General features: G+C 36.5%; 1 protein-coding gene across 1 annotated transcript in view; it reads right to left on the bottom strand.

Annotated features, from left to right (window-relative positions):
• The window catches only part of cul4a (cullin 4A), a 107,397-nt gene that overhangs the window by 8,468 nt on the left and 73,511 nt on the right, over window positions 1-25,418 (bottom strand). Inside the window, exons 12-19 of the mRNA XM_039744642.1 lie at window positions 22,212-22,316; window positions 21,779-21,889; window positions 19,883-19,968; window positions 19,078-19,185; window positions 18,585-18,698; window positions 11,964-12,069; window positions 6,497-6,669; window positions 4,228-4,380 (exon numbers count right to left, since the gene is read on the bottom strand). Coding sequence (XP_039600576.1) covers window positions 4,228-4,380; window positions 6,497-6,669; window positions 11,964-12,069; window positions 18,585-18,698; window positions 19,078-19,185; window positions 19,883-19,968; window positions 21,779-21,889; window positions 22,212-22,316 — 956 coding nt within the window. The remainder of the gene's footprint in view (window positions 1-4,227; window positions 4,381-6,496; window positions 6,670-11,963; window positions 12,070-18,584; window positions 18,699-19,077; window positions 19,186-19,882; window positions 19,969-21,778; window positions 21,890-22,211; window positions 22,317-25,418) is intronic.

Below are 25,418 nucleotides of genomic sequence, written 5' to 3'. Positions count from 1 at the left end.
AGGATTAAAAGTCAAGACGGAGGTAAAAAGCTTAGGGGTGATTGTTGACTGTAATCTGAATTTTAAATCACATATTAATCAGATCATTAGACAGCATTTTTTCACTTAAGAAACATAAGTAAAGTTAGACCTCTTATATCGCTGAAAGATGCTGAGAAATTAGTTCACGTGTTTGTTTTCAGTCGACTAGATTACTGCAACGCACTCCTCTCAGGACTACCCAAAAAAGACATAAATCGTTTGCAACTAGTGCAGAATGCAGCTGCTAGAATCCTAACCAGTTTTAATGTCACTACACTGGTTTCCTGTGTCATTCAGAATTGACTTTAAAATTCTGCTTATGGTTTATAAAGCCTTAAATAATCTCGCCCCATCTTATATATCGGAATGTCTGACACCTTATATTCCAAATCGTAACCTCAGATCCTCAAATGAGTGTCTCCTTAGAATTCCAAGAACAAAACTTAAAAGAAGTGGTGAGGCAGCCTTCTGCTGCTATGCACCTAAAATCTGGAATAGCCTGCTAATAGGAATTCGCCAGGCTGATACAGTAGAGCACTTTAAAACACTGCTGAAAACACATTACTTTAACATGGCCTTTTATAACTTCATTTAATCTTAATTTAACTTAATCCTGATACTCTATATGTTCAATTTCCTCATAATAACTATTCATGGTGGCTCTAAAATCCGTAATGACCCCTACTCTCTTTTCTGTTTCTTTTTCCGGTTTCTTTGTGGTGGTGGCCTGCGCCACCACTACCTACTCAAAGCTTCATGATGCTCCAACAATGATGGATGGATTAAAAGGCAGAAGTCTACGTGACCATCATCATCATCAAGCCCTTCCGTGAGAACCCTAAATCCAAAGAGGACTGTTTCATTTATGTTAGGTAGAATGCCCAGAGGGACTGGGCGGTCTCATGGTCTGGAATCCCTACAGATTTTATTTTTTCTCCAGCCGCCTGGAGTTTTTGTTTTTCTGTCCCCCCTGGCCATTGAACCTTACTCTTATTCGATGTTAATGTTGATTTATTTTGTTTTATAATTGTGTCTTTCATTTTTCTATTCTTTAATATGTAAAGCACTTTGAGCTAATGTTTGTATGAAAATGTGCTATATAAATAAATGTTGTTGTTGTTGTTAATTTATTGCTTTTTTGTGACAATTAGACATGGATGCAAATACATTTTTTTATTCTTTTTAGTTCAATGCAATGGAAATTATTGCCAGTACTTTCCTAGCGCTCACTGTTCTAACAAATTATTTAAATTATTGTACATTTTAAATTATATTAAAAAGATCTGGAAACACTCAAGCCAATGTCACATTATGCTTCTTCTAGTCAAAGGGTACGTCAGACTTGCTGAATGATTTGCGGATCTCAGTACTGGACCACGTCAATTTAAATGGCTGAAAATTGCTGGAAGTTTCAGATTTAATAACTGAAAGCTGACCTTCCATCACAGTCATGTTTGCCCCTTTTTCTGACAGCCAATAATGTGGTGCCTGACGGAGTTGGCGCTAAACAAGGGTTAACAGGTATGACAAGTTCAGCCGTAATCTCTGCCCTTTTATTTCTTTTTTTTCCATTTTGTCTTGGTACGGAGAACACAAGACATCAAGCAGACAAGCGTCTCGTCTGTTTGTGTGGGCTAAAACACCCTTGTTCCTTATTCCGCATCACTGCTTTATATTAACTGTGCTTCCAGATGAGTATTCATTGGTTGTCAGCTCTTGTGCACTCAAATTCTACCCCTACTATTAAAGAAAAAACAAAACCTAGAATTGTGGGCTAGATGAAGTGAATTATTGGTCATACCATGCTACAAGACTGACTTCACAGGAGCGCAACTGCTTTGACTGAAAATTGCTGAAAAACTTCTGCTATGTGATGTGGCCTTCATTGGAATTCAGATATCTATAGAAAAGACCCACAGGCAAGGGCATAACAGCTCAATTGCTTCCAATTTGGGAAAATCTCATTTTAATGTTGTTGTGTTATACAATTCAAGTTTATGGCTGTCTAGAGCACTCATGTCAAACACGCAGCCCCCGGGCCACATGCGGCCCGCATGACAGATCCTAGTTAGCACTGAACTTGTACAAAATGATCACTGTCGTTTGTGATTGAATCATTCTGGATCTTCGGCGTTACTTATTGACTTTTCTTACTTCTGCCTTCTGACAAAAGCGCATTTTCCCGTGGCATTACGGTACCAAAAATGTCATCTGCTAGTATAGCCATGAGCCTTGACCAAAGTTAATGAGCCGCAGCGTCACAACTGAAGTGCTAGGCTGCAGCAGCGGGCAGTAGGGGCGGCCTTAGGCATGTGCAAACTGTGCACCTGCACAGGGCCGCCAAATCCCAGGGGCCGCCACACCAATATATATTGAATATAAAACAGAAAGAGAAAATAACGACACAGCTGATGGCAATGTGGCCGAAAAACATTGTGTTTCTTGTTAATTAGTACGCTGTATTTACTAATGTCGCTAGAGTCGGAGCACTAAGCTATATGTAGTATTATACCGTTCTGCCATAATGAGAATATCATGGGCCGCCACTTGGTTTTCAAGTTACGGACACGCGCATATAGAAGCATGTCATGAGCACAAGGCGGCTATGCAGTGTCCGCAACGGACGTGGCCATCTGCTGTGCATAAGATACCATATTGACATTGGCGGGCAAAGGGGCCACTGATTCTTTCTCTGCCCAGGGCTGACACGAGCCTAGAGCCACCCCTGCTAAGTTACATATCCAAATGGAATTGATTGAACTGCAGTCAGATTCTATTCTGAAGGCAAAATACAACGAAGTTGGTGTGCCAGGCTTGTATGCTTACCTGCCACCCTCGTATGTGCAGATCTGTAAGTTGGCATCGAGAGTACTATCTATGTTCGGAAGCACTTATCTTTGTGAGAAATTGTTTTCGTTAATGAAAGCTACCAAAACCCCACATCGCTCAAGACTTTCTGTCGAACACCTTTCATCCCTCATAAAAGGTACAGCTGCACAAGATTTCAAGCCTGATATTGACAAACTGGTTACTAACAAGAGATGCCAAGTGTCGGAACAAAAGAAATAAATCTCACACTGTAAGACTCCCATATAAGCAATGAATATAATATAATGAATATAATATAATAATATAAGGATCTAGCTAAGACTCTAATTGTACACTGTTGTACGGAGAGTGTATAGAAATAAATAGCGTTTCTTTAAACTTAAGTGTTACATTTTTTTTTAAGTTTTCAGTATTTGGAAAGAAAGCTAAAGTAACTTTGTATAATAATGTAATAGTATTTGTTACAGTGCGGCCCGCTGACGCACGTATGGCAGTGGAATCGGCCAACCAATGGTAGTGAGTTTGACATGCCTGGTCTAGAGAGAAGTCATTTTTTGCTGCAGGATGTTAAGACGGTTTTAGACAACTCCTACATGAACTGCGTGTAAAGTGTGCCACAGCATTCATTAATTTGACCAACAAACTAACTGGGAACTCCATACGGAAACAAACCAGCCATTCACCACATAGCTGTGGATGTAGTTAAATGAGAAAAACAGCCATATGTTGTTTTTTTGTTTTTTAATAAACAAAGACTATTCTAGCAATGTAAATTTTTTTGTCAGAAATATCTTCTGTTAAGGGTTTCGGATTCAATTGCCATGCTTCTTAATATCACTGATAAGAGTAGACTGGGTATGTGTGTAGTTCAACTGTCAGCATGAAAAATGGGAGCAGACTGTATTTTTCGACACAGTTCTTGGACCAACCAAAGTTCACATCAATGTAAAGTATATAGATTTGTTTGGTGCAAAGGATTACATTATATAATTGTGAATATACAACTTTAACCTTAAAAATACTGAATTGTCTTTTAATTTAGGCACCAGAAAAGCATTCTGATTAAGGGAATGACTGGAATGAAATTCTAGACTCAGGATTCCTGCAATGAGTGTCACTACTGAAGACATGTTTGGTTTTCAGCTTATATGGAGGATATAGACTAATAGGTTAATTAAGAAGAGTTGGGTAAAGGGCAATGTTACCATATTATTCTTGGCTATCATTTTTACACAATTCTAAACTGACACTTGTTAAGATTATTAGCAACTAACCATACATAAAATAATGTTTACAGAATTCTAAGAAAATAAATGCATTCTACTGTAAACAAATGTTTGAAATCAAAGAAAATACTTTATAATGAAAAATACAAACCTTAACTGGAAATTTAAGTTGATTGTACAGCTCTGACACAAGAAGATTGTGACTTAGTGTCTTCCTCATTTTCATAATGCGAACAATGGCAGCATCAATCTGATACTGCCTGTCCTGGAAGACCCTTTCTGTTGTGCTCACTTGTTCCTCAATCTGATGAAGAGAAGAAAAATCAAGATGAAAATGTAATATTTAAGAAGATTGATGGGAAGCTACTTATTAGGTTAAACATTACTAATGTCCATAATATTGTACAATATCAAAAGTCCAATATGCACTCTATTCAGAAAATGATTACATGCATTATTTTGAGAGATTAATGACATATTTTCCACATCATAAATACAAATTACAACAATTACTAATGTAATCATGTGACATAAGAGAAGTGATATTAATGGTGGGAAGTTCTGGCAATAACAAGAAGTAACAGTTAAATGTAGACTCTGAGGGTGTCAGCTTTTGTTTTACTTAATCCACTCACAATCCATTTCTCAATTTAACTCTACACTGATCTATTATCTAGTATTGACAACAGAGCTTTATTTTGACCATGGAATAATTATACACAGGGCAAAGTTAATTTAACTCATACATACATTTCAAATATTATTTAATTTAGAAATGAATTACTGAATGGCTGCTAAAATCCTTCTTTTCCTGGTTTATAGTTAGTTCAAAATGTTGTTGCTAGGGCTGCTACCAGAACTTGAAAGCATTAAATCCTTTTCTTAAATATCTGGTTTGGCGTACTGCTAATTTTAAATAAGTCTTTCTTTTAACATAAAAATGATGTTAACGGCTTTGTCCCATTTTTAACTCTGAGAATTTTGAATGCTTGTACTATAGAGTGTACTTTCTGATTAGAAGAAGCAGTTAAGGATAAATACAATAACTGCAGCAGATAATGGCTTTTTACTAGATGCTCCCAAACTTTAATGACTTTCCTCTGATGTAAAGGACACCACATCCTTATTGTAATTGCTGTCAAACTTTTTGCTATTATCTATTTCTTCTTGGTGTCCTGCTGGGGCAAATAGTACTACTACAACCACCTTGATCGTACTGTTCCTCCTGGTCATTTAGACAATCACAGCATTACAACACAGGCATGAACAAAAGCGTAAGCCGTGCCATACTGTATGATGCTGAGGAAGTAGTGAATGAATAGGCATGGAGCTAGAGGGAGGTTTGGTAGACTACTTCCATCCATCTGCTTTCCGACTCACTGATTTAGTTAAGTACTTAATGGGTGGGACACTAGTCCAGATATCTATTTATTTGCTTACAGTATTCAAAAAAAAAAAACAAAACACAGAACTGTGAGCTTTTCATTGTCTCTCCTTTCTTGCCAATTGGTATAATATTCAGCTATCATTTTACTTTCCTTTAATGCTAAATTTAGTATGTATTTACTAACTATATATTTAGTAAATTACATTTTGGGAGCACTTCACACTATATTCATATATGTTTTATTAGTCACTGTATATTTAAGCATATATATATATATATATATATATATATATATATATATATATATACACACATATATATGCTAAATTTAACATGGTTTTGCATGTATCTGTAGTGTGAAGTGTGCTAAATGATAAATTCAATTCCATTTACAGAATTTTTGCACATTAGAGAAGATACTCATTAGAATAATTATAAAAGGTTTCAAAGACTGGATTGGTTAATTTTCTGAGACAGCAAAAACACTGTGATTTTGTGAATCACTGCTTTCTGAAGCACATGCTCAGCAATGTCGATATTTTTTGCTTCAAGGACCTCCACATTCTGTTACAAGACATATTTTGTCCTTTATAACTGTTGAAAATTCAGAGGTCACATTAAGGAAAAGTAGAAATCTATTACTAATGTCGTGTTTGCTTTACCAAAGAACACAGTTTAACATCATCTTTCTTCTGTACTTTTTCTGACCACATATTTTGCTGCAGAGAGCAAAGTTATGGGAGTTTGCTTGCATTGTACTTGGCATAAAGTAGAAACCAACAGTCACTCCTACCCGACCACATTAAATGCTGCAAATTAACCTAACACACAAATCTTTGTGATTTGAAACCAAAATCTTCACCCCAACCAGAGATCAAAGCCAAGTCTTTGGAGCCAGTTTACCATTACTACCACAAATAACACCTACTATCTTCTTTCTTTGATGTAAAAATCTCTAGAAAGGCATTACAATACTCAGAAAAAATAAACCAACAAGCAAAACACTATGGACTTCAAAGTAAATATTACGTACAGTTTCTTTCATTTGGATTTGGTTAATCTTTATCCGGAAAAGCTTATGTTTAAAGTCACTGTTAAATAAGAATTTGTCTTCATCTTCTACATCTTTTCCTTTGGGGTTTTTAATCAGTACACGTGCTTTTCCACATGCCAGAGACTGAAGAGTTCTCCTGAGCTCACTGTCCTCTAGGGATAAAAAAAAAAATATATATATATAGGGGTTAATACGATTACTCAAGATAAAAAAAACTGCCATTGTTAATGTAGAAAAAAAGAATCTGACAAATTTTAATAGTCTCTTATGCTTTTTAAAACCAAATCAAGTAAGCTTTATATTCAAAAAATGTTAAATGCTGCTACTGACCAGGTAGGACAAGTTTTACTGTCAGTATTTGCAAACTAGTGCATATATACCAGTCTTTTGGATTAAAATGTTAGCTGTACATTCACTTTCAGAACATGCTATTTTCATTACACTGTTGCTAGCAACTACAGCCTATCCTGAATGTAAGACAAGAATTAGCCCTAAGATAGGAGGCTGGTCCACTGCATGACACATGCACTTAAACCTTTACACTTGCTTTCAACTGGAGTCACCAATTAGTCAAACACACACACTCCTTTGGAATGTGAGAAAATATCATTTTTATCCAGTAAAAACATATATGGACATGATAAAAACATGAAAAGGCAATGGGCTAAGAACTTCAGTCTAGAAATACAAGAATGCTATAACAGCTGTGCCACTTTTGCTGTGGGTTATTCATCTATTCATTTTCTGAACCAGCTTCAAAAATGGATAGAAAAGTTTGTAGGAAGCAGGAACATATCTCAAAGGTACTGAAATAAGTAGTCAGATTTAGCTGACAATCTCAATGGACTGCATTTCTTTGGGATTGGGACAAAAACAAATACAATGAGGGAAAGAACCAGCAAACCGTTTAGAAGGCTGTTACTTCATCCAGATTTCTAAAGTTGTTAGGCAATAGGACCACTCACTCTGCCACTATAACTGGAAATAAATTCATACAACTGTCTGTAAAGAAACTTCATATTAAGCATCACATTTAAATAAGTTTATCTTAAAAGCTATAATGAGTAAAATAAGCACTCATTAGTTAATAAAACTGAATAATTTTTTTTTAGCTTATGAGACTCAAGCGTTCATTATGAAAACAGGGTACATTAAACTATCAGTGCAAGGGTATATGCAATCTATAAAAAATACCATTGGAATTTCCTTTATTTTTTTCCACTAGTGACAGAAGGCATTTGCTGAATTCAACTAAACAAGTTCATAAGGAGAACAAACTGTGGGAATTACAATCAATTTTAACAGAATTAAAAAGCTAAGTGCAGATCACAATTTAACTTAACTTATAATAAATTGATGAAACCCCTTCAGTCTGGTTTCAGAGCGCAGCACAGCTGTGAACCTGCTCTGCTTTGGGTAACCAATGGTTTGCTTATGGCAGCAGATCCAGCTCAGCGTCAGTCACACAAAGAGTCCCTCAGGGCTCTGTCCTTGGCCCTCTGCTCTTCTGTATCTATATGCTTCCCCATGGCCATATCATTGGTAGCACTTGTCCATGCTTTTATCACATCCCTCATCAATTATTGTATTTGTCTACTGGCAGGTGCCACTTCAAATCTTATATCAGAGCTGCAGTTAATTCAAAACTCTGCTGCAAGAATCCTAACACAGACCAGCAACAGTGAGCACTTAACACCCATCCTGCTTCACCTTCACTGGCTCCCTGTGTCTTACAGGATCAAGTATAAGTGCACTAACCTGCACTCTAGGGCTGCAACGATTAGTTGACATAATCGACAACGTCGACTACAAAAACTTGTCAACATGTCATAAACAGAACCTTCAATAGAGGCTCCAGTCGCAAAGAACCACATTGGTTTTTGTAACTGCAATGCACTACATGAACGTCTGGGGGCAGTACCGTTTGTTATTGTTTGACAAGACTGCACACAGTCCTACCAACGAAGAAGAACATCTGAGGAGAAGAAGAATGTAGAGGAAAATAAATGTGGTTGCAATGGCGAGTCGGATAGAGGAGGGGGAAGGAGATGAAAAAAAATTGAGACAGAAAGTTTCTAAAGTGAGGGAGCACTTCTTCCTCATCTTGCACCCTCATCCACGCTGGAAAATTTATTGCTCAATTTCAAGGAGTTAGACTCCATCTCTACAATATATAAAATCCTTTTACAATCCCTTCCTTTCAAAGATCCAAGAGGACACTGGGAAAATGATCTCTCAATTAATATATCAGAAAAGGAGTGGAAAGTAGCAATGCAGAGAATTCACTCGAGCTCCATATGTGCAAAGCATACAATTATACAACTCAAAATTATATATCGAGCACATCTGTCTCGACTAAAACTCTCCAAAATGTTTCCAGGACATGATCCAACCTGTGAACGCTGCAAATTAGCTCCAGCCTCACTAGGTCACATGTTCTGGGCCTGCTCCAAATTAACATTATTCTGGACAAAACTTTTTAATTACCTCTCAGACAGTCTTGGACTCACAATCCCTCCTAACCCATTAACAGCTGTGTTTGGGGTTCTTCCAGAGGGTCTTAAAGTGGAGAAAGACAAACAAATTGTGATTGCATTCACTACACTTTTAGCACGCAGACTTATTCTGATAAACTGGAAGAACCCAAACTCTCCTCTTTTAAGTCAGTGGGAAACTGATGTGTTATATTATTTAAAATTGGAAAAAATCAAATACTCAGTTAGAGGATCTGTGCAGACTTTTTTCAAAACATGGCAGGATCTAATCAGTAATATTTTGAAATGATTATATAAAGCACAGAGAATTTGTTGATTTAGGTATTTTTAAAAGCCTTAAATTTTACACCGTTTGGCTTGCTCTCTCTCTCAAGGGTGGGGATCGATCTGTTCTTAGCATAATTCTTTTTTTTTTTTGTAAAATGTGATTGCTATGTATTGATTGTAATAAAATTAATAAAAAAAAAAACAAAAAAACAAAAACTTGTCAACGTGTCATAAACAGAACCTTCAATAGAGGCTCCAGTCGCAAAGAACCACATTGGTTTTTGTAACTGCAATGCACTACATGAACGTCTGGGGGCAGTACCGTTTGTTATTGTTTGACAAGACTGCACACAGTCCTACCAACGAAGAAGAACATCTGAGGAGAAGAAGAATGTAGAGGAAAATAAACGTGGTTGCAATGGCGAGTCGGATAGAGGACGGGGAAGGAGATGAAAAAAAATTGAGACAGAAAGTTTCTAAAGTGAGGGAGCACTTCACCGAAAAAGAAAAAAAAAGTTGAATGCAGATTATGCAAAGCAGAGCTTTCTCTTCATGGCAGCACCACCGCGATGCATGAGCATCTGAAATGCAAGCATCCTGGAGCTGTGATGCCGCTGTCTCTTGAGAATTTATGCTGGTGTTGTTAGTTAGTTAGTTAGGGTCAGATCAGGAGGGGAGGGAGAGCGTGAACGAGACTGAGAAAATAACAGTGAAAAAAGCTAACTTTTACAAGTAACAAATTTACACCCGATCTGTTCATTTTCAAATAATATTGCATTAGTGCGATGATGTTTTCTGATTGGTACTATTTAGGTCATACAATGATTTCTTCAAAATTTGTGTCTTTCTTTTTTTTTTCCCCGGTGCTGCGCGCTGACACCAGAAGGTGTGAGCTTATTCAGTGCTAGCAGGAGCATGCAAGTGGCCGGTTGCTTGTGCTATACAAGCTTAACCTGGCGACGATCAAAGCACAAGTACTGTGCAAGGCATGTACGGGGTCCACTAAGAGAAGAAGAGCGTTCATGGCTCATTCTTACCTCTGCATGTCCTGGAGTCCTGTGCAGACTAGGCAAGATCTGGGTTTTGGGGGTGGAAACCCCGGTCACTGATTACAACTGCAAGAAGGTACACGAATGAATATGAATAATGTGGCATCTGTGCCGCAATGTTTCCCAAAATGTAACATACGGTCATAAAATTAATAATTCCAAATATCATATATACACCTATGTCTCTGTTTTTTTGTCAGTGCGGCTTTGACATCACAGGCCATAAGGCACATACTAATTCAGCGTAAGCAGGAACACTCAATTAAATTGAATAAAAAAAATCAAGTGACAATGAGATATGAATAAGGCAGGTTTGCCAGCGTTTGTGTGTCAGCTTTTATCAATCCAGATCCGAGAATTTCCAATTCGATTGTCTCAAAACACCACTCACATGTACATTTATTCCCAGTTTCAGATCAAAAGTAACAGCGTCAGATCCCTGGGGGGGCAGTAGTATGTATTGTGATCGTGACTAAGAGAATAAAAGTGAAAAAAAAGTAACTTTTACAGGTACTATAAATTTACAGTAGCTGTTACTGATGCAAATCAAATGTATGCGTTTATTGTATAATATTAACAATAAGAGCAACTCACTACTCAAAACGGTAAATATACGAGGTAGTCAGGATCAAACCAGGGGACTCTTGATTATAAATCAGCAATTACTACTGCTGCACCATGGAAGCTATTTTATTGTCCTTGAACCTTTTGTGAAAGTGTTTATTTGTATCTTTGCACTTCAGGCTTTAAACATTATAAGGCTTATGTCTACATCTTGTCATTTATTACTAAAATACGAAAAACGTTTCAGCTTTAATGATGTATTTTTTGGTTAAGTTAAATGCACTTTTTTTGTTTAAAGACTACGTGCACTTTAGTTTGTATTGTTTAATGTATTTCTTTTTTATTGTGATGGTCACACTGATATAAAAACATCTGATTATTTTCAAATTCATATGTTTCACTGGTTGTTATTTTAATTTGATTATTAATTTTAATCATGTTAATGCAGAGACATCAGAGTGACATTCACAGGTTGACAGACATGAGCAAATGAGGTAAGACATGCACTGGAGCTCAGAACAGGATGTGCAACCACAGGTCAGGAGGCATCAGAATAGTCAGGCATGAAATAATCGTGACTAATTGAAAAATAAATTGAATGATCAGTCGACTACCAAAATAATCATTAGTTGCAGCCCTACTGCACTCTGTGGATGACAGGGTCTTCAGCTCTATAGTGCTTAGAATTTGGAATGACCACCCAAACTTAATTAGATTCATTCTTTTAAAAAACAAGTTGAAACTCATCTGTTCAGAAAGGTGTTTAACTTAACCTAACATTCTTATTCTTCTTTCAGATTACCTCTCTGTCCAGATGCTCAGGATAATTTGTGTGTTACATCACAAATGATGTTATTTGTTCAGGCTTTTCTTTTAGTATTGAATTTAGTATTTTTCTGTAGTTTATTGTCTTTTATTCTGCGTAAATTTTTTAAATATCCTGTATTCTTCTGTTTTAGTGTTCTATGCAGAAAATATTTGTATCTGATGTTACATATAACCTGTTGCTCTTTCTGAGACTCTAAAAAGTGCCTTAATCATGGGAAAGATACCATACAAATAAAATCTCACCTATTCCAGTGGCTGTCTTTATTTCTTCCACGCTGAATTCCTCTCCTTCATTAAACATCAAGAGGACAAGGGTCTGAAATAAGGATACCTGAAGCTCCTTTTTGCCCTAATGGATAGAAAAAAAATTATGTAACTTACAGATATTATGTAACTGAACAGCAAAAGAGAAAAAAACAAAAGAAAGAGTCTTCTGCTTCAAATGTGTTTAGATATTCAGATGTATTGTTTTCAATTTACAATGGTTGTCATACTGCTAAAATAAGATTTTGCATTACAGAGGTTACGATGGATTAAGGATAAGATCAAGAAAGCTTGCAGAAGCTTATTCATTTCCAATGACTCAGCTCACTGCTTTAATGATGCGTTGCAGTTTAGCTTTATTTTGCTACCGTGCATTTCCAAAAACATAGATCATTCAACAGAACATTGTGGAAAACAGGTACAAAAAACATTTTTAAAATGAAGCAGTTAACCTTGAAATCTTCCACTATACCTAAGAAAAACAGCCTCTGTTTTCCAATTCACTTCTAGACTACCACTGGAGTCACTTTCAGGGTCAGAGAGCTCCCTGGTGGTTCTTGTAACCAATGTGTGTGTAAACCCTAAACTAAACTTGGTGGGCCAAACCAATTTACATTTGGGCCTCCTGTATCCTACTGATGTTGACTGCCTACTGCCCTCTACCTCTGTGTGAGTCTTACTGGACCTACTCTTGCTCAGCAGTAGACTATAACATTACTGGGTTTCACAGGACCTGACTGCGTACTTTGTGGTACAAATCCCAATTTACTGCAATGAAATGTTAGGTAGAATGCCTAGAGGGGGCTGGGTGGTCTAACGGCCTGGAACCCCTGCAGATATTTTTTCTCTAGCCGTCTGGAGTTTTTTTTTTGTTTTTTTCTGTCCTCCCTGGCCATCAGACCTATACTTTTATTCTATGTTAATTAGTGTTCTCTTATTTTAATTCTTACTTTGTCATTTATTTCTTTCTTCATCATGTAAAGCACTTTGAGCTACATTATTTGTATGAAAATGTGCTATATACTTAAAAGTTGTTGTTGTTGCTGCTGTCAGTGGGATGCTTTGCTTTAAAGATATGTGTTGCATACTTAAAAAGAAAATCTGTTCAGTGTAGCTTTTAAGTCTAATGCTCCCTGAAACATAATCACTTCAATCATGTGTAGTCAGTGGCCCCAAGTGCCCCTGCCATTCTCCTGTTTTTTAACGGAGCGAGCATACAGGATTAAAAACTCACTTCTTTTCTCTTGCATTCAATGACCTTCAGTAATACTGATGGTTTTCTCTTTGTGATCATATAACATTATTTCTATTTATTATCTATCTTATTTTATGTTCATATATTTTATTACTATTTATGTTTTATTGTTTTTGTTTTTTCTTTCATTCTATTATTGTAAAGCACTTTGGCTGCAGCATTACTATGTTGTTTTAAATGTGCTATATAAATAAATTGACATTAACCTGACTGTGGGAACAGGTAGCCAAGTCTAACTTGTTTCATAAGTTGCTTTTGTTCTTTCTTTCTTGTTACCTTGGAATTTCTCCTTTTAGAACACCCTTTGCTACTACAGTACTTAGCAGATACTAGTTTACTTATACCTGTAATGGCACTCCAAGAAGCCGTTCATTCATCACTGGATTTTTACCTTTGTGTGTGGCCCCTGTCTGATTCATTCAAAAACTCAAAGAGCAAAAATAAAATAGTCTAAACATAAAATATATGGAACATTGATTTGATCTCTAATAAAGAGATATTTAATGTAATAATTTATAACCTGCTTACTCCAATTCAGGTCACCAGGTCGATCTGGTAGCTATAATGACAATACTATATGAAAGGCAGGAAACAGCCCCAGACAGGGTGCCAGGGCATTGCACGGCCTATTCACACATACTCACTGGGTCAACTCTGACACACCAATTAATCTAATGCCTTTGGAGATGTGGGTACCTGAAGTAAAAAGTAATTTAATGCCTTTGTTTATTAAATTATCGATGATTCTAAACTATAAATATGCATGGCTACAGTTGAACAGAGGTAACAAAACATGACAACAACAAAAAGCTCCACACGCTGTTGCACAAATACAACGAATACGGTAGTTGATAAAATCTAATTTCTGCTTAAGCAGATCCTGTGAAACTTTGGAGGTGAAATGTTTCATAAATAATTTATTGCACCTTTCAGCTTTTTTTTTCCTTTATCATTTACAGATGGTTCTCAGGTGACATCAACACAGCCATTTGACCTTAGATGACATCACTGTGGCCATCTCATCTTTCATGCCATTATTTTACCTGTTCCCACCTGATCATTAGAAGTTAAATTCTGAAACATTGAAAAGCCTTTATTTATTCTGACACAACATGGCTACAACCCAGAAAAAAAATAAACCTTGAAGGAATAGGTAGGAAATACCGCAACACACTGTCTTGATTAAAAAAAACAAACAAAAAAAAAACCTGACATGTGCCTATGGTCTTGTACTTCAGGGAAGCAGGGTGATGCAAAGTGTTCTATTTTGGAGAATCTGGTGGGAATTTAAATGGTAAAAGAAAGGCAGGTTCACCCATTTGTTTAAAAAAAAAACTTCTTTCTAGCTCGAATGAACCTTTACAAAATTTGCAACTCTCAGAAAGGTTTACAACACAAGTATTATGTCCCTAGACTCTTCTTGCCTAGCCCAGTACCCAGTTTCACCGAAGTACATAGCAACATTAATCTTTATCTCATCAATGCCTTACTTATCTGAAAAGGCCCAATGCAATGGAGGTTATGTGCCTTAATCTGAGCTAGTGCTGACTCAACTCAAGGTTAAAAATATGGCTGAACAGCACCGTTCATCTGGCATTCATCAATGAAAAGGTGACAGCATTTTATGATGCAAGACATCAGGGTATAATAGATGTTCTTTTTTTTTTTTTTTTCAGTAGGTCTTAACAACCTATATCCCTAGAAGACATGTACCAGGTGTCATTCACTGGGCTAGCAAGGAACCTTTTGATTGGAAGAGTAGCTTTCAGAGGGATGGCCAAGAGAAGGTGACAACTAATGGCATTTTCAGATGACTAAGTATTGTTTACTTGTTCTATGCCTTGATTTAATGAAACATCAAGGAATTAAGGTGCATGCATCTCCATATAAACCGAAAAAACAGGTATTCTAAAACTTTATATACAGTATGAGGACATCAGCGTCTGAGGGAAAGCCTCTGACCTCATGCCACAGTGGCTGGCTCATTTACTTGTCAGGGTGAAGACTAGAGTATTACATTCATAGGTCTTAATTGTAATGTGACTATTTGGATGGTTGGTTGGCCAGTCGGCAAACATCAGCCACATCCTTTCAGTTGTGAGAAGCAGATCATAGATATGTGATACAGTACCTGCCAAATAATTCAAAGAGTAAACAACACATGTTCTGCCCTAATTGGGGCACAGCAGGTGTACACAATTTTATTTCCCCTTACGTGGATTGAACCTGAGACATCAGTGCCAGAGGTAAAGCCTCTGACATAGCGCCATGTTGGCTGGTTCATTTACTTGTGTGTGTGTGTGCATATATATATATATATATATATATATATATATATATATATATATATATATATATATATATATATATATATATATATATATATCTGAAGTCTGAATCTGACGTAGTCTGAATCACAATCTGATTGTACAGCATGTCTGATTTGACAGCATGTAGATCGGGGTAATTACATTCATGGCATTCGTACCAACCACAAGCATTATTTGGTAGGTAACCACCCATACAATCAGATTGTGATTCAGACTATGAATGCCATGAATGTAATTACCCCAATCTACATGCTGTCAAATAAACAAACTACACGCCATGGAGCAACGTAAAGAGGCTTCGCCTCTGACACTGACGTCCGAAGTTCGATTCCCTGAGAGTGGGTGCAGTGAGTGTGTATGCCTAATAAGCCCAGAATTAGGGCGAAACACGTGTCTTGTACTCTTTGCATTATTTGACAGTAAAACTATTCAACCATTCTATGATCTGCTTCTCGCAACTGAAAGAGGGCACCGTGGCGGATGTTTGCCGACTTGTAGACCAACCACAAGCGTTACCTGGTAGGTAACCACCCATACAATCAGATTGTGATTCAGACTACGAATGCCATGAATGTAATTACCCCGATCTACATGCTGTCAAATAAACAAAATACGCACTGTGGCGCAACGTAAAGAGGCTTCACCTCTGACACTAACGACCGAGGTTCAATTCCCAGATAGGGGGTGCAGTGAGTGTGTACGTGTCGTGTACTCTTTGCATTATTTGACAGTAAAACTATTCAACCATATATATATATATATATATATATATATATATATATATATATATATATATATACACGCACGCGCACACACACAGTACACCCCCAAAATTGTGAAAAACCGTGAATTTTGGATGTGTTTAAAAAAAAATGGCTACTTTTATATTTTAAACCCTAAATATGCCCCCAAAAGAATGTAAAGGTAAACCTTTATACTGTACTGCTGTGTCTCCCACAGTGCTAGAATGTAAAATACAGATGTTACTGCTATATGTACTGTAATTCATGCAAGTGCATGTTCATTGCCAGAAGCCTTAGATGGTGCAGGGCGTTTCGGCGGCATCTTGGGGCTTTAACCCTTAAACTGCCACATACTTGGGGGTTAATGCATCCCTGGACACCAAATACTTTTTTTGCTGCACTTTTTAAGTAAACGTCACAATTCACAAAGAAAAAGTGAAATTTTAATGGAACACATTTTTTTTTCATGCAAAGAGAACCACAATTACTGCAACACTGATCATTTTACACACTGCTAATGAACTATTTAAAAAATACTGGAACAATATGTACAAGGTGCAACTGACGCTATGGATGAAGTTCAGTAAATCACTGGTCTCATTGACAATATATCTATCTAACTATATATAGGTTTTAGAATTTTCTCTTCCTGTTTAATATTTTTAAGTTCATATAAGTGCCCTAAGCATCTTCCTGAGAACAGCACTATAAAAGAAATATTAAACTTAATTGAGTACTGTACTGTTTAGAATCTGTATTAGTTGTATGTGGATTGTGATTGCCACATACAATAGAAATCAGTCTTTATTTTATATTAGCACATTTGCACTTAACAAAAAAGAATGACACTTTAATACTAAAAGGCCAGAGTATTTGTGTTCATAATAAGTGATAGACAATAAACTAGATTATACAGAGAGAACAAGGTTTAATTTTAAACTTATTAAGTTTAATAATGCACTACAGGATAGGTGCTGCTTCAGGAAAAAAAGGCACCGCCACATTTACATCATGAAAAGAGTAGACAGATGCACAATGAAAAGATGAATAAGGAAAGATTTATAAAAAAAATTGATTGTTTCACAGTGTAATTAGTTATTCTGCATCAAATTCTTGAAACATTCTAAACCAGACAGTATCTAAAAATACTAATACAAAACACAGTAATATTGCAAGTTTGGGAGTTAAGGACATTCCAAAAAAAGAGTATTCAGTTTTACTGGGGTAGGCCTGAGTCAAGTATTACTCAGAATTCAAAGAAAAACTCCAGATGAGGAATTCAGATGTATTTGCATTCAACATATACATTTCATTAATGTTTATGCACTGAAGATGGCATTAAACTTATCTAAGACTCGGGCTATCCAGCAGTGATCATAATAAAGAAATTACCAGGAACTAGTGATACACAGAACACAACAAAATATTCAACAATCTAGAGGAGTTTTGAAATAAGTTAAAATATGGACAGTATGGTGGCACAGTGTTCAGTGTTGATGTCTTATGGATAAGGTTTTGGGCAAATTCATGATTCCAAACTAGATCCATGTGTGTTAGGCATGAGGGGCCTGCAAGGAACTGATGCCTTATTCAAGTCTGATTTCTGCCTTAAACATGAAGATGTTTCCGAGGACCCTGAAATGAGTTATGAAGGTATGACATGCTTTTTCGGACAAGCCAAGAAATTTGTGCATACTTTAATTACTTGTTAATTATTTATGACATTAAAACTTAGGATCATCTCTGATAACGAGCTAAAAGGTACAGTAGGTGAAAACAGATGTCTTTCTCAAAGAACATGCCAGACAATACCAAATAATATACAATACTATTTTCTTAATTTTGAGTAGGATCGTGGGGTGCTACAGCCTATCCCATGGTGCAAGGCAGGAACAATCCCTGGACAGGGCAACACTGCAGGGTGAACATGTCATCAGTTCACATATATGGTCTGTCTTTGGACCATGGACATGGGGAAAATATGCAAATTTAACACTGGGAGGACCTGAGACATGAATGCTGGTCTCCTAACTGCATTACCACTGATAAACAGAATGTGCTAGCATACACACTCACTATCAGCCTTGCTCTATTCAGTATTTTACAATTACAAAATACATATGGCCCTGAAAATAATGAATATTAGGAGATTTAAAACTATAATTTCTTCTTATAAATTCAGAAATTAGAAACATAATTTCAAGTAGATCAACCAACAACCAAATTTAAACCATCACAGAAAATTATTTAAACCAGAACTAAAAAAGCATACTTCTTTAAACTCTGTTTTCAGCACAGCATGTCCAAGTGTAGGCTGCCACTGCAGTTTTCTACCACTGTGCTTGCCAAGATAAAAGAGCTTGAACACTTCTTGAAGTTTTACCATCTGTATGAAAAACAACAAACAAATTCTTATTTGCATAAAAGAAATTTCATTTTAAAATAACTGATGAGTCACTTCCATATGGATACTTTAAAATTGCATATTGTTTACAATGGAGCTGCAGTTTCTGTGCTTTTAAATTTTATCATTAATTCCAGAAATAAATTCTGATTTAAAACATTCCTATTAAACCATGCTCATGTATACATTCAGAAGCAACATAATGTTTTGTATAAAATCTTGGACACAGAGAACACTTTTTTGGTATTTAAACATTTCATTTTTATAAATGTACATAGTCCTGGTCTAGAGGTTTATGGTAGTAATTACCCCTGCATATTTGTAACCAACATTGACTGTCAATGTGCAAGTCATTACATACCTCAGCAGGTAGATGAACCTCCATGGGAGTATAGGTGGGCCAGTATCCCATTGTTAGGATATTGACTGTAAGTTCAATATTTCCAGGTTCACTTTGATTTTGCATATACTGAAAAACAGTTAAATTATAACAACTTTAAAAGGTTTGATGTGAAACTATATTGCAGTGTTTCGTAATGTAGTGTCACCCCATTCAGAGTAGGTTTCTTCCCTGCATCTTGTGCTACTGGGATATGCTTCACCCCTGTATGGCCCTGAGATGGACTAAGAGGGATTAGAGATAGCGACATGGATGGGTGACAGGTATGTTTTTATTACAATGCTGCACCCTCAACTGCAAGTCTAATCTATCCCAGAGTACACAAATTAGTCGGTCACAATATGACTACGCAAGGCAAAGTAGTTGGTCGATACATACACAAATGCAGAAAGGTCTATTACATGCAAGTAGCTAGATCATCAACTAGACCCTTAGCTAAATGGTGGAAACAACTTCTTAGAATGCTCAGCATCCTAAGCACTTGTTCCAGTGCCATCACAGTGAGTGTAGCCACTTGGGTAGGGAAAACACAACTGATTGATTCCTCAGCAAAATAGCATGTGTCTCACAATCATAACTTAGAGCTGACATTTTTGTGCTGTTAGGAGTTTCTAAAATTTCACACATTTGTACAATACACTGTATTCAACAAAATTATAACTTTCCTGACAAATTTCCTTTTTCATGTGAACAAATAGGCACACAAATAAGACAAAGACATTTTCACATTTTACGTGAATGCACCTAAAAAAAGCCACATATTTACCTGCTTGAACTGAATCATGATGTCTTTTGAAAGCTCCATGTCTTTAAACATTCCTTCTAATTTGCTTGTAAAGGCTGCACCACATTCTAAAATAATAATAATAATACTACTCAGAAAATAAATACATAATTTTTCAAAGACAGAAGTAGAATTATTAATAAAGAAATTTATTAGTAACAATGTACAAAAAATAATTCAAATACAGTGGATGAATTTGGAGCTGGTTGCTTATAGCTATATATAAACATAACACTCTCACGACCATATAGTCCAATTCAGGTAGACAGGAGCTGGAAAGTAATTCCAGCAGAACAAGGAAGAAAAACAGCTCTAGATGGGATGTGAATTAACCTACTCTTTTTAGATGTGGCCCTCCCATTCACGAAAAGAACATGCAAACTCAACACATAAATAAGAAGGTACGGGACTCGAGCCCAGGATACTGGATATATAAGCGTATAAATCCTTTAAAAAATGCTAAAATGAACACACACAAACAATGTAAAACAACACATAATAATACAATAAAACAGAAACCTTAATGTCATCCAATTTAATTTTGAAATACTGGAATCAAAGTGTAACATGTTTCTTATTTCATCAAAATGTCTGTCAAAACATCGCTGTGCTTAGCACTCCTGCTAAGAAAATGTGGAGAATGGATTTGAATCCTAGCTTGGTTACTGTCTCAGTAGCATCTGCACTTTCTTTTCATGACTGCTTGGAATTATCCCTGAGAATGCACAGTTTTTAACCCTTGGCCCAAAGGCATACGTGTTGGGTTAACCAGTGATTTTAAATTAGTCCTGTATGAGTCAGGAAGAGCGCATAAGTTGATTGTGTTTTGTGAAGGATAAGCAAAGCATCCAGGATTAGTTCCTGTGCTGCAACTGACACTACTATGCAACACTTCAGACCCTATGACCCTGAATAGGATTAAGTAGATTTAAAAATGTATGGTTGGATGGATGGATGGTAAATTCCACAATGGTGGTGTGATGATGAATTTACAAACATCAACATTTGCTTAGGAGGCCTACACATTCATACATGCTGCACTCAAGTTTTTATTATTATTTTTTTTAACTTGTTGGATCAATTGAACATTCATGTTGCTGTTTGGCAAGATTCTTAAGGCGGCCATTTTCCCAGTTCATCACCAGTTAAAGTAGTTTGGTTAAGATCCATTAAGATTGCTGTAATGTTCATACTGCAATGCATCAATGATTTACTGCACAGCTTCAGGAATAATTTTTTGAAATTAAAAAAAATGTTAAAAAGCACGATTAAAGTCTGTCCTTAATTAGACCTGAACTATTATCACAGCTGACCCTCAATATTCCATTGGGAAGTCATAAGCACCAATCTTTGGTGTCTTTACTTTACTGAGATTCTGTTTATATTTTATTACACATTCATAAATTAAACATATTTAACTTAAAAACTATATAAAGACAAAGAAAATGTAAAGGATGCATATACCGCTTCATAAATGGGAATGTTAGCAAAGGTTCCTTAATCCCATCGGCTTCTCTAAGCTATTTGTTTTTATTTCTTGTACTGCTGTTATGATACAGGAAGAAAAAGGATATTGTTTGCTATGTCTTGCACACTATAATTTATTATTGTAGAAGTGGGCATAGTTTTATGCCATTCTGTGTCAGTTCCATATATGTATATAATTTCCCAGCCTATGAAACTGAAGTCCACACAACGTGTACTGAAAATGAATGAATGAAAGTGATTAGCTAAATAGTTTGCCTTGTGGAAGTCAGTTTAGAAAACATAGATACCAACAAAATAATACAAACATTCATATACATATGTACTTTGAGGGAATAAGAATCCAGAGTAATATTACTTATAGTTAAAAAAATGAAATATTAAATATTTTACCATGTTTAAGTTTAGAGAGCATGGATTTTTCAGCATCTACTGAAGCACTTTTCCCAACCAGTAATCTTTTAGCCAGATCTTTTTTGTAAAATGCTTCAAACACATCTTTTCCTGTTGAAAAAGGTCACAGATTATTATAAATTATAATAAGATTTTACTTTGTTCCTAACAACAATGGTACTGTAGAATGAATGAAAGACTGCATTCATTCAATCTCCTAAAAACCACCATCACCCGCTATCCTGTTCATACAAAGATGTGTGCAGCTCAATATAGAAGAGGCCCTTTATTAAAAAATATGAATGAAATTAACAATTATGCATTCAAGCAAAAAATATAAATATTACTATTATATCAGGCTCATTTTAATTTTTTAACATCATCTTTATATTAGAACAGCTAATGAAGCACATGTATCCAAAAGTGCTCTTACCATGAATGAATCTGAAGATGATCATAATTTTGTCAAGTATTCTCTCAAGTTCTTCATCAGTAGCTTCCTTATTCCCAGCCCGCAACTTTGAATCAACATATTTTGCTACAAAATAAATTAACAGAGATAAAAAAACCTGCTAATTCATAAATATTGGGCCATGGCAAGCACGAATTCCAATTTATGTAAAATTGAATTGAAGGTAAAGGTCTGCAGAAGAGGAGTTAAGACATATACAAGAGTAAATAAAAAGTAAAGGCAATTTGAAAATCACACTATAACCACAACAGATGAAGCTGATTCAATACAACATATTTGTGATGGCTTATGGTTGGTTCAAACACGCACAGTGCAGCACAATGCTGTTAGCTTAGTTGAAATCAAAGTCAAATGAGCATGAACTCTTCAGTGTGGGATTGTACTACTGTTGAACAATACACTATACTGCAGTTTCTTTTGGCAGAGGTTGTGAAATCTGCTGAAATTCATCAAAGTATATTGGCTCACTGAAAACAACATGACTCAATGAAAGGTTTATGAATTGGTAGAACGGTGTAAGTGGGAAGAATAAACGTAACTGACAAAGCTTGATCTAGTTGACCATCAGCATCAGGTACACAAGCCCTTGTCGACATGGCAAATGCCTTAATCAGAGAAGACCATCTGCGTTTGTTGTCCGCTGTTGCTAAACATTTGGATATCAGCTACGGATCTGCACAATCCATAGTACATGATGACTTGGAGTACTGTAAAGTATGCACATGAGGGGCACCCAAACAACTTAGTTATCTGCACAAGCAAGAGTATGTGGAGGGAGGTTCAACCCAGATACTGAAACGTTATGAAGAAGATCCAAGGGTTTTGGAGTGGATTGTCATTGGAAAAGCGTGGGTCCTTCAATGTGAGCCAGAAAGTAAGAGACAAAGCATGCAGTTGCGAAACCTTCTCCAGTAAAGATGCAATTCAAATGATAGCCAGCCCTCAGCCAAAAATCACAATAACCTTCCTTTGGTATATGAAGGGTAATTCTGGAACACTACCAGGGATACAGACAATACAGACAATCAGTGACCAGTAAAACATACTGTGCTATGCTGAGAGAGAAACTGAATCCTTCAATTAATAGCAAAACATGAGAAATGCTGTCAAAAACAGGCTTGCTGCTACATGACAACGCACATCCTCATGCAGTGGCTACAACAACAGAGGCAATACAACAGCTGCAGTTTGAGTGCCTTCCACAAAAAATTATTCTTGGAGCTCTGATCTAGCACCATGCGACTATCACATATTTGGACCACTTAGAGAGAGAGAGAGAGGCTCTACAAGGTTGCAGGTTCACCTCTGATGATGAAATTAAGGAAGCTATGCAGACCTGGATTGGGGAGCAGCTAAAAAGATTCTTCTCCCAAGGAATGAAGATGATAGTGGAACAATACAAGAAGAGAAGTGATATAACTGTTATGTTCATCTTATAGATACCAGTATTAAAGGGTAAGTTGCCTTTACTTATTGATTCTACCTCATAAATATACAGTGGAATCTTGGATTGCGAGCATAATTCATTCTGGAAATGTGCTTGTAATCCAAAGCACTCGTATATCAAAGTGAATTTCCCCATAAGAAATAATAGAAGCTCAGATGATTCGTTCCACAACCCAAAACTATTCATATAAAAATAATTAATACAAAATATAAAGTAAAAATACATAAAACAAATTAACCTGCACTTTACCTTTGAAAAGAATTATGGCTGGTGTGAGGGAGATGAGAGAGAGGAGGGTTATTGTGTAGAATGACTTTCACTCTAACTAAAAAATTCCTGCTATCTGTTGGCTCACTGGAATCTTCTTTTTTGCAACTTTAACAAGGATCCTATTCAATGACAGTTGCTTTTGCCTGAAGAGTCACTACACTTTGACACAAAATAAAAAAATGCTTTACGCACTGTAAGGTTTCTAAACTCTTTTGGAATTCCACCTAACGGGATGACATGCGGAAGAACGTCCTGAAGCAACTGCGGGCTCCCAGTGCTGTAGCAGTTCGCTGTAAAAGCAAATCCGAAAAGATCCCAGACATGCTATAAGCACCTGCTGTTGATGGGTGATACAAGGAACATTATAAATGTGCAGGGTACAGTATTACTTGGCCATTAACCTGGCTGTGACCCTGCCTGACTGCGGTGTCTGTGTATAGGAGAGTAGCAGATCCCACTACAATAAATAACCATGCTGTTCCTGTTTCAAGCTGAATAAAGCTGGTGTTGCTAAAGTACTGAGACTCAGCTTTGTGTTTTGGGGTGCAAGACAGGGACTCACACGGTCACAATGCTATAGTAAACAGTATACAGTAATCCCTCGCTATATCGCGCTTCGACTTTCGTGGCTTCACTCTATCGCAGATTTTATATGTAAGCATAACTAAATATATAACACTGATTTTTTGCTGTTTCGCGGGTTCTGCGGGTAATGGGTCTTTTTACTTCCTGTACATGCTTCCTCAGTTGGTTTGCCCAGTTGATTTCATACAAGGGACGCTATTGGCGGATGGCTGAGAAGCTAACCAATCAGAGCACGCAGTTAAGTTCCTGTGTGCTGAATGCGGTGTTAACCAGGAAGTCTCGTTTTGCTCATTCAGCATCAACGTGTTTTGGTGTGTAAAGAGTTAACTATTGTGTTTATCTTTGTGCATAGTCAAGCACTTCATTAAGGCTCCAAAACGATCTGCTCCTGCTTCAGGATCTGTGCCCAAGTGCCAACGGAAGATGTTAACGACTGCCGAAAAGGTAAACGTTTTGGATTTGTTGAAGGAAGGGAAAAGCTACACCGCTGTAGGACGCCATTACAGCATCAATGAGGCTACGATTCTTTTTATTTAAAAAGTAGGAAAGGAATATAAGATCTACGGCCGCACTGTCCTTTTAACCAGGGTGCAAAATGAGTTGTAAGTGGATGTAATAAGGCAGTAGTCTGGATGGAATCTGCTTTAGGGATTTGGGTTGAAGAAGAATAACGGCGGTGCTACATAGTTGCCTGAAGTGGCTCCTTTAGAAGGGCTGTAACGCTCTCCTTTGTTGTGCAGTAAAATTAAACTCATCGTTATCGGACAAGTCATTGTGTCATTGTTGGTGAGTAACCATAATTAATTTTCTACTTACAGAACTTAGTACATGTATGTATGTTTAGTGTCACTGTACACACATTTACT

The sequence above is a fragment of the Polypterus senegalus genome, chromosome 2 (assembly GCF_016835505.1).
Source record: "Polypterus senegalus isolate Bchr_013 chromosome 2, ASM1683550v1, whole genome shotgun sequence".
NCBI lineage: Eukaryota > Metazoa > Chordata > Cladistia > Polypteriformes > Polypteridae > Polypterus > Polypterus senegalus.
The sequence above is the reverse complement of the archived record's forward strand: the minus strand, read 5'-3'. Positions and strand labels throughout refer to the sequence as shown.